This window comes from Chaetura pelagica, unplaced genomic scaffold, assembly GCF_000747805.2.
Source record: "Chaetura pelagica isolate M959 unplaced genomic scaffold, ChaPel_1.0 scaffold3, whole genome shotgun sequence".
Taxonomy (NCBI): Eukaryota; Metazoa; Chordata; class Aves; order Apodiformes; family Apodidae; genus Chaetura; species Chaetura pelagica.
In genome coordinates this window covers 567,467-578,379 of record NW_009952974.1, presented here as the reverse complement: position 1 = coordinate 578,379, position 10,913 = coordinate 567,467, and the positions used below count along the sequence as shown (strand labels likewise).

At 46.2% G+C, this 10,913-nt stretch overlaps 1 protein-coding gene across 1 annotated transcript in view; it reads right to left on the bottom strand.

Moving 5' to 3' along the window:
* The window catches only part of SLC12A8 (solute carrier family 12, member 8), a 48,248-nt gene that overhangs the window by 18,766 nt on the left and 18,569 nt on the right, over positions 1–10,913 (bottom strand). Inside the window, exon 5 of the mRNA XM_009996213.1 lies at positions 6,069–6,182. Coding sequence (XP_009994515.1) covers positions 6,069–6,182 — 114 coding nt within the window. The remainder of the gene's footprint in view (positions 1–6,068; positions 6,183–10,913) is intronic.

Sequence of the window (10,913 nt, the reverse complement as noted above, 5' to 3'; positions counted from 1 at the left end):
TTCCCTACAGACCCTGGCTGGTCACTGACAGACTGCAACCTGGGAGCAACAGTTGGGTTGCTAATCAGGGAGCAGGGACTCATCTCCCTGCTCTGTCCTGGGCTTTGCTGTGCATCTTCACAGCTCCATGTCCCTGTCTGCTTGCTGGGAATCATTAACACTTCTCCTTGCTGTGCTGCCATGAGGAGAGCACATTAACGAGCACAAGGCACTCACACACTGCCAAACACATCAGCTAAACATCCAGGGCTTTATTTATTTATTACTAATATTTTTTCCTTGATGATCTTTCTCCCCTCCCCTTTGATCATCCCACCCAGCAGTCATCTTTCTCTGACCTCCTCTCCACCACAGAGGTGGAGCCCCAACAATCCCCATAGTCTCCTGACATTCCTCAGCTCCTGGAAGAGCTGTCTTCCAGACTGGAAAAGTATATTCCAGATTTGAATCCTTGACACCACACCAAAAACATTACAAATCAAAACGAGTTCTTAATTTTCTCCTGGAAGACTATTTCATGGATGTACTTCTGAACATCACTGTTAAAAGCCAGTCTGCTGGTTTCTCCCCACATGGAGCTTCCAAGCACTGTTCAAGCACTGCTGCTTGAACCCAGCTACCTCATGGACTTAGCTAGAGGTGAGAAAACTTAGGAAGACAGAAGTCCACAGAAATGGTCACAAAACTCTTGCTAAGTGAAGCCTCTATGAAACACTCCAATGATATACTACTTGGCAGCTCAGGGCCAAAGCAGAAAGCTGAGAATACTCTGATTTTTTTCTTCCAAAGGGAGTAAACTATTGTCAGAAGGGCAGCTGTTAATCTCCTGCGCCTCTTGGCCAAGTTTCCCAAACATCTGTCACCACCTCTGAATCTTCCAGCTTGAGCTTGACTCACCTCTTCCTCACCCAAACTCCTACCTCAGCAAAGCACCGGGGAAACACCAAAATGGCATCTTCTGGACTGAACATGAACAAAATTTGGATACATGAGTCATCTGTGCAGCGATGACTGCGCAGCCCAGGCAGCCTCCCTCCCACAGACCCACACAAACACAGGAGCAGGCAGGAGATGACCTGCCAGAGCCCACATAAATGGGATCTTGAGGGGGATGACTGACTTCTGCTCAGCAGCAACCAGGGGTCAGGCCCAGGCCAGTGCGCACCATTAGCTCTGTCAGGACCTCTGGCTTTCACTGATGAAGGCTGAGGCCATCACAGAAGAATCAACACAGATGTTCTCAGCCACTCAGGACAAAGCCATCTCCTCCATGCTGCGACTATGGCTCAGACCTGACTAGCACAGACATGTGGACGATCTGCTGGCACAGGCGTTTGGGCAATGCCAAAGTCACCTCTCCACCGTCACCCAAAAAGTAGTTCTCCGGGCAGGATGACAGCTGCCAAAGAGCAGTGCTGAGAAGGTCTTTTGCAAGCAGAAGACTAACCAGCTCACTTTTCAATGAAAGGACACCTGATAAATTTTATTCAAACCTAAAGGATCTCCACCACCCACAGCCTCACCCCTGCCAGAGAACTGCCACAAGCAGCCCTTCCAAAAAGTCTGGCTACTCAACAGAAGAAAAAAACCTACACTTGAATATAAAATTCAACAACATAGAGAAGCTGGGATGTTCCTTACTCCAGACACAGACCTGTCCCCTAGGGAAATAGCCAATCCCTTCTAAACTCAAGCAGTCATATCTGCAGATTGTCCATGGAGAAAATTATCCACCTCTCTGTTTCAGTGAGATAGCAGGCTGGATTTTCCACACTGCCTATTATCTCAGAGAGCAGCAGATAATGACGAAGCTTCTGGACGAGGAAGCATGAAAACACAGTCAACTCAGCCAGGAAATTATGGCTGAGACAGTCTGTACATTGCTGTGATTCCCAGTGTAATCCTGTCCTGGGCATCATCCAGGCATTGGATACGTGCACGAGGGGACCACCTACATTGTACATTAGACACAACCAGCAGCTCCACCAGCTCTGGCTTCTGACTTCACCAGCCATGGTTCATAGCTGTAGATATGACTGCTTGCAAACACCCATTGCATTTTCCAGCTAATTTACTATGAAATATAAAAGGGCTTTTTTTTTCCCTTCACCCAAGAGATGAAGAATGGAAAATCTTAGATAAGAACTGTAGTTATTTTTTTTTAAAGGGCCAAATTCTCCACTGATGTAAGCTGGCACCACTCCATAGACTTCAATGGAGCAGTGCCAGTTTACATCATCTGATAACTTAGCCCAAAACTTCTAAATCTATTGGCTGTCATTTTGCAAGTGCCAAATGTGGTTTATTTCAGAACTGGTTTCAGCACGATGACATTTTCCACTAACACGGCTTCAAACGTTGCCTCACTTTCTTGTGTCACATGACAACCCCCTTCTTTCATCAGACAGAAAAGCTCAGGGATTTAGCAGAAAAACATTCTCTGCACAATAGAACCGGTGCTGAGCTTCATGGTAAAGTTGCACTGATGGTTGCACAGAGGCTGCTGCTGTTGCTGTGCAGTCCTAGGAGCCGTAGGTGGGCAGGCAGGTCATAGAATCACAGAATGTCAGGGGTTGGAATGGACCTCTGGAGATCCTCTAGTCCAACTCCCCTGCCAGAGCAGGTTGCATAGAACAGCATCCAGGTGGGTTTTGAATGTGTCCAGAGACAGAGACTCCATAACCACTCTGGGTGGCCTATTTGAGTGCCTTGCCACCCTCTAAGTAAAGAAGTTTCTCCTGGTGCTTAGATGGAACTTCCTATGTTCAAGTTTGTGGGCACTACTGAAAAAAAGACTGGTCTTGCCCTCCTGACACCCGCCCTTTAAGTACTTAGAAGCATTGATAAGATCCCCTCTCATGTCCTGAGCCACCATCCCTGCACAAAGCCCTGGGCAGATAGGCAGCTGGGTGCTTGCTATCAGACTAGCAACTAAGCATGTGCATTAAGAAGTTATTTACAAGCACACAGAAAAATATCTGATTCATGCACAGCATCTCTGTAGGGGTCTGTTCACACCTTCCACAGTGAGTACGTTAGTCTTTTTGATTGAAGCCAGCAAATCTGAGCCTCCCATACCATGCACTCCCCTTTAGGCCAGCTCTACTTGTATGTTTTGGATCACCCAGCTACTTCTCAATTATGAAATTACAAACTTGGGGGACTAAAGCCAGCTGCACTGCACATCCAGCTGAATTATTTAAACAGCTATTACCCAGGAAGCAATGGACTTCCCTCTGCTGACCACCACTCAACTGTAAAACCAGGATAACTTCACTCACATTGCTGGAGCTGCACCAATAAAACAAAGAGGAATGGAGAAAACAACTGGACTTGGAGCAAAACGATCCAAGGAGGATGCTCAGAGGAGGCAGCATGTTGCTACTAGTCTACAAAAGGCAGGGATGACCACCCTTGGCCACAGTGCCCTGGCCAAAGCAGCAGCTCCTCCTGTCGGCTCAGTACCAGTGAAGGTCCCCAGAGGTCCTGTTCACCTTTTCTGAAGCAGTTGCACCTTTGTTTTTACAGCTACCACTCTGTATTTCTGAAGTTTCTATTTCACTGCTGTTTCTGATTGAAATAGACAACTTAAAACCACTTTTCTGTTCATCCTAAAGACCAAACTTGAACCAGATCAGATCATCATTTCAGGGGGTGAACAGACCTTATCCTAAAGAGGTCAAAATAGTTTCACTTCAAAGAGGAACATCTAATCTCAGAAAGGCCCAAACATCTTGTTTCACAATTTCCTAAACATTTTTTTAAAAAAAGCTTTGTTATCAAAACAGCATCTTAGATTGTAAACCAGCATATGCTAAAAATTAAAAAGAATAAACACAAGATTTAATAATAAAAGATAAACAGAACATTGCTTTGGGTCAAAGAAATGTCTCCAACTGGCTCCAAGTAACCCCTCAAAACTAAACAACGTATTGTTTCTCTGAAACTTTCCCCAAATTTCTATTGTGTCCAGGCTCACCCACAATGTGGCAGGAAGCAGCTCTGCTCCAGCACGTGGGACCCCAAGAATCCTGGGGTCCCCTCAGCAGCCCTGGTGCAGGGGAGAGGGTGAGCTAAGCCAGTTGGGGTTCAGGCAGGACAGGGAGAACCGTGACTCTTGCTCATTGCCCCAGCCCAAGGAGACCTGAGCATCATTCCCAGCACTTCTTGAGTTGCCCAGGGCTCCCTGTTTGTCATTTGGAGCAGACAAGTCTTCACTCCCACCTTAAACATTTCTTAATCATAGAATGGTTTGGGTTGGAAGGGACCTTAAAGATCATCTAGTTCCAACCCCCCTGCATGGGCAGGGACACCTCCCACTAGACCAGGTTGCTCAGAGCCCCATCAAACCTGCCCTTGAACACTTCTCAGGGATGGGGCTTCCACAGCTTCCCTGGGCAGCCTGTTCCAGTGTCTCACCACCCTCACAATAAAGAATTTCTTCCTAATATCTAACCTAAATGTCTGCCCTTCCTGTTTTAATCCATTACCCCTTGTCCTTTCACTATGTGCCCTTATAAAAAGTCAAATAAAAAAGTCATCAGATCCTAAGTTCTTCCATGTAGATCATCAAACACAGCCCTCCATTTTATGAGGCTCCTGAACACCACAGTGCTACCATCAGCCGTAAGAGGAGCAATAATGGTGGTATATGGTACCAGTGGCACCACTACTCTGAGGGAATAATTTAAGACCTGTAAATAACCAAGCAATTGAAGAGAACACATGAAAAAGCTGTGCAGCAACCAAATTATACATCAGCCCAAACTGTATTTTCAGAAAATGTTTAACATTACTACTGGTGTTACTACTGCTAACTAATAAAGCAACAGGCTGCCAGGGCTTTAAATAAATCATATCTATTAGCTTTGGCCTTCTTCCTAGCAGCCAAGCATTAGCAGTGATGAAGAACCATTTAATGTGGCTAATCGTGGTAATTTTCTGCACAGCTTTGTCATAACTACTCCTTATTCTACAATCAGGGAGCTGGAAAAAAACCCTGCTCTCCTGCATCAAAGGGTAGAGCTTGTGGGGAAGGTCTCTTTCTTTGTCTGAGAGACATGCTTGGGCCAGGCAGAAGGACAAAAAAGGAGCGCAGAAGCCAACTTCTCCATGGTGTTGGTAGCTCAGGCAGGTAAGTTTTCCAGGAGGAAGTCTGCATGGAGGCAACAGCCAGGAGACTGGGAGAGAGAATTTCAAAGGCAAATCTGAAGTCCTGCCCTCAGTGCACCTGACCTGCTAGCAGCTCATCCCTCCAGCCCCTCTGTTTCACAAAACCCTTTCATTTGTCTCCCTGTACCGCAGCAGTTCTGCTAACAACTTCCAGTGAGTTGCTTAGAGCTAATCCTCTGAAAATTCATTCTGTAATCCAAGGATTCATCACTATGGAAACTGCTTATAATCGGTACTTTTTATAGCTTAAAAAAAACCCCCGGCATCAACAAAAGGTATTGTAACTCCAGTTGATAGTTCTTTCACTCCCACTGGAGATTGCCAGCTTTGGACAGGGGACATGGATCTTCCTGGTAATTTAAGACAATGAATACTGTGAAAGCATCTAGTTAAGCTCATAAGTGTGAGCTCTGCTGACACACAAAGATGCATCCATGATGCTGCGCAGAGAGTGGTGGGTCAGCATCAGGAGTGGTGACATCCCACAAGCTCAGCCCATGGTATGTCCTCCCATGCTCATCCCACCCTCCCAGTGCAATCAAGTCATAAAGCCCATCTAATAAGATAAATTGTGATCAGTCTTTATAAAAAGGCTTTGCACCTTACAGCCTGGCCCTGTCCTTGGCAGTGAGGGAGCGATTTGCACCACCACGTCAACACATTGAGTTGTGACCAGCAGCTTCTGACCAAAAAGAGCCAGAAGAGCAAGTGAACAGGACAAGAGAATGCAAAATTTGAGATGCTGGAGGAAAGCCTGAATATTTTGAATCAACCACAAGAGTCTGCTACAGCTGAGTGTGGTTGCTCTGCCACACCGCTCAGAGGAACTCCTCCAGCTTCTGCTCAACTCAAGATGTGACTGTGGGGGAAGGAGGGGAGGATAAAACTCACGGTACCTGTGGCAGCTGGGAAAAACACTCCAAAAACACTGAAGAAGGATTCCCCCTGGCTGTAGTCTGGCAGCGTGTTGTTGAACATAAGCTCTTCAGAGTAGCCAACGAAGCCATACTCTGCAAAGACATGGAGGGCAAGAGAAGAACCTCAGAATCCACGAGGACTGAAGGAGACCCTGCAGCATGCTCCCTGCGGCCACACGTCCTCTAGACACTTGTGAGGACAGTTAGAAAAGATGAATGTGAATTTATTTGGTGTGGGGAGAAGGCAGGGAAGAGCTCAGTGTGGTTACAAGGGTGCCAGTGCCAGGGAAAGGTGTAGCTGATGGTGGGCACAGCAGTGCAGACCAGTATGTCGAGAGGCACCACCAGGCTAGGAGGCTCTCACCAAGCCAGAGCACATAGATTGTATTGAGACCTGTCTGTGAGCAAGCAGGACATCTTCCTGGAAAATGTGTCCATGGAGGAAAGCTGGCTGCAGGAATCAGCTAACATTTTACACTTACTTATCTGTGCCACTTTAATCCTCTTTCCAAATAGAGCAAAATTGTGCTGCCATAAGAAAACTGCACCCCTGTCCAAGCCCTCACACCAGACGTGCCCATGCTGTGAAGCTGCTACCTGCACAACCACTTTATATACTGGTTACCAACAAGGCCAGAGCCAATAAAGCCAGTTTGCTGCAGGGTGAGCTCTGCCCTACAGGGTGGGTTTCCCAGCAGAGAAAGAATAAGGTGCCCCAAAACTGTCCAATGCCCCGATGCCACATTGTGCACTTTCCTCCTGATGCCGTTGCTCCCCTGCTGCTGCATCATCATCTTCAAACCAAAGCTAAACATGGGGTTGTACATCACAAGCAGTCACCTCCCTCCCAGACTTTCTGCAGATGTTTATCACAGTGCAGCAAGAAGCAAATGCCAAGACCTTGGGCTGTGTCCCACTCCCCACATTAACTCAGAGAAGTTTTCCCAAGGTCACACACAGGTGGGTTTTACTTTCCAAACAAAAAGTTTTAAGAAATTAATTATATGTCTATGAAATAAATAATTTCACATTCAGCAGGCAAGACTGCATTTTAATGGAGTATCTTAATCTGGGGAAACTTTTGTCCCTGTGAGTAATCCAAACGCTCCTGCCAGCTGGGGAGGGAGGTGAGAAAAGTCGGGTCCTTCTTCCCTCCTGCCACTACAATCTATCCCCACAAGACATGTGACTGCAATAACTTGAATTTTCTCCTTAGCAGCCAGGATGTTGTTTATGGCTGCACAGGGTGATGGCCAGAAGTTTTAAAAAAGGCTCCATCAAAGCTGTCCTGTGCCTCAAAGACAACATTAATGATGTTCAGACAATAGATTCAACCGGAAAATTAAATCAGAGCTTTGACTGCAAGACATATCCATTTAAAGTCTCAAAATATAACTAACCACAGAACTTTGAAGTTTTCACTGAAAAATCCTATAGATAATCAAAAGTTTCCTACTACATCTGCATTCATTGTGTTGCCCAAACATGGATGGAAACACAGTGATAGAAAAAGCCTCCTGCTGCTAGGGTTTTCAAAAGCACCAGCTATCTTCACTGGGAACAAGTCCCAGATGAGATTTAAAGGGAATAAACTCAGTGCCACACCCTGACCTCTGGACCTCATGAATTTCTGCAGAAAGTGCAGCTTCTGGAGAAATAAAGGAGGATTTTTTTTAGGCTGTACATTCCCAGAAGTCTAGACCTGAGCTCTTTCAATTGTAATACATGCCCACAATGGCATGGCATGTGGGCTGGCTGCAAAACTCCCACCAAACTGCTCAAGCAAAATTTTGGTCCCTGGCCAAGGGATATTTCACAAAGTACATGCTCCTCATAGAAACATCCATGTTTCACTAGTAAAATAAAAGGAATGGGCAAAAATATTCATCAAGAAGAGCTGCAGACTTCCTCCAACCTCTGCCTCACCAGAGGCATCAAATACACCTATGTCACCCTTGAAGTTTGCCTCTCTGATTTTTAAACACCTCCTGTGAAGCCTCTTTATGCTTTACTCTCACGTTCTCCTGTCTTTATCATTTTGGTTTCTGCTACTGTCTAGCCAGAATGGCCCTATTTGAAGCTCATGATACCCTTTCTTCCCTGATCCACAAGTCATTTGCATTTTTTTAATAGAATCCTTTCACCTACTGCAAACTCTCCCCATCCTGCACGGGCAAAGTTGGCAGTTTCTGACAGGCTGTATAACTTTGTTTGTCTTCATCAAACCAAAAATCATCCTTTTCATACCACTCCCCCAGCCTGCATGAGGCCATCTGAAAGTCTGACCATCTCAGCAAGGCTTCCCTTCCCTTCTCAGCCCTTCCATGCTGAGGTCCGTGAATTGAATCTGTGTGTTATCTTTTCCATCATCCAAACAGCTAAAGAAAATAACACCAAACCAAAACCAGGCCCTTGCAGAACCTCACTAGATACAACCTTCCGCTTTGTGAGTGAATAATCTCCAAACAGGGTTTTCCAACCAGGTTTTGGAGCTATATAATTCCAAGATGGGCTGATCCAGACACTCTGGCTGCCTTGTGTCTCCTTTCTCATACAAAAGGCCAAGAACACAACAAGATTACATTTTCTATGATACTGTTTTGGCCATGGCCAAAGAGAGACTCATGAGTCCAACACTGCACCCATGTGCCTCTGACCCTTATTAATCTTTAGAAGCCAAACAATCCCTCATGCTCCACCCATTCATCTGTGGCGCCCTTTCCTACTTTATTCTCCTAAGTTTAAACCCTGGATGGAAGAGACAAAGCCTGAAATCAAGGCAGGTGTTACTGGAACCACAGAAAACAACATCCATGGCTTTGCTGAAAGTCACCGGATGCGCCAACAACTCCATCCCACTTCTGCTTCCTTCCCTCACACCTCCGGTGGGCGAGAGGAAGCCAGCCATTCCACATTTCCCCTCTGCACAGAACCTGGAGCTTTCTCATCCAACTAAAGGGAAGTTCGCCCCGATGTTGTTATTGCAACCACATTTCTCAATCAATCACCCTCCCACAAAGCAAATCTCACATCCTTTTGGATCAGCTTCATGCCAGGGTTTGCCATCACCATCAGTCTGAGCCACCTACCATCACACGACCAGGGAGCTGAGAACCACTCACTGTGAGCATCTCCTGGATGCCCTCCTGCCTGCGACCACAGCACGTCATCTGTGACCTTTCAGCTGTCATATTAATGGGACTAATTGCAGCTGACGGGGCAATTGGGCTGAAAATCATCCAAAACAAAACAGGAATCAGCAACTGAAACCAATCGGTTAAACCAACAGAGCACTCGGCCGGCTGTTCACAGAGTCAATTATCCACATCCCATTGAAAGTGCACTTCAAAAGGGATGAGCTTCGGAAGGAGGAGGGAAGGAAACATGATAGGGTCTATATTTGGCTCTCTGATCTCCAAACAAGGCAAGATCTATTTTTTGTATTGTTATTTATTTTTCTCAGAGGATCTTTTCCTCCAGCCAACTGCTGGGTACATGAGATCCAAGTCAGATTCCTCCCTCCTCACTCATTACAAAATGTTTGTCTGACAAATTTTGCTTTCAATTAATTTATGCAGCCCCACAGCCTCTAAACCCTGCCTTTAATGATCCCCAGTTGGCTTGCAGAGGGCTGGAGCTGAAGTGCTATAAACAACCTTCCCACTGTCATGCTAGAAGGAAAAGAATCGGGTTCCTTCTCCAGGCTGTATCAGCCTTGTGGGAAATGCACAATAAAGAGCGCTAACAATTTATTTCCATCATTAGATGCTCAATAAGAAGCAAGCAAATAATAGATTTCTCAAGTGGTTGAGCTGAAGTAAACAAACAACAGGGTAAAAATTGACTTAGAGCAACATCTGAATTATTCCTGTGATTTTTGACAAACTAAGCCCTTCCAGTTGCCCTGATTAAAATGATGTAATAAACAATAAAAGCGACCTAGCAACTTTCAAATGGAAAAGCATCGAGAATGAGCATCCTCTGTTCACAAATGCAGGGGGACCAAGGGGGCTGCACATCAGTCTGATGCAGACAGAGGAGGAGGTGGAAGGTGGCCAGGATTCTCCTGTCCCCCTGGCTACCACAGATGCCCAGGAGGAGGTACCAGCCTTGGCCTGGTTGCCATCACTGTATCCCCCTTCCACCTAGCTGGTTTCCACACACAGGTTTTCTTGCTTTCTCCCACCTCTCAGCCTGTGGAAGAGGACGAAAGCAGCCAAGATGTTTTTTGGCACCCAGGACCCATCTGAGCAGGGCGGCCCCTCCATGAAGCCCGGGGCTTCAGAGCAGGACTCGAGGAGGTTGGAGAAGGGGCACAAGGCGAAGCCGTGGTTACGCAGGGTCAGGCCATTATGCAACGGCGCAGGGGACGACGGCGCTGCCAAGTCCCAGGCAACCTGGAGCTCATTACAGATTAGTCAGGTCTTGGCCAAATTCAATAAGCCTGTTCACAAGCTTAAGGTTAAGTAAACCCTGGCACCAAGGCAGGGGCTAAATAATAGAAAAATGGAAAACCACCTTAAGAAACAGCTCCCAGAAGACGGTCACGTATTGTGCTCTGCTTGTGATTCGAGATTTTAATTATGAAGGTGGATGCTGAAGGCTTGAAGTGGTAAGATTTTTTTCTTTTCCTAAATAACTAAGCCCACACGTTCCTGCCTGGAAGGTACTTGCTGAGATTTTGCTTTCAGAGGCGCAGCTGGATGTGTTTGTCTTGCAGCACATTTCCCAGGTCTGACCCCAGCATTTTTAGGACCCTGTGTGATGTGAGAGGTGGAGAGCCAAGGAATAATTACATGTCCTTGGCATAATTATCTCCCCTCT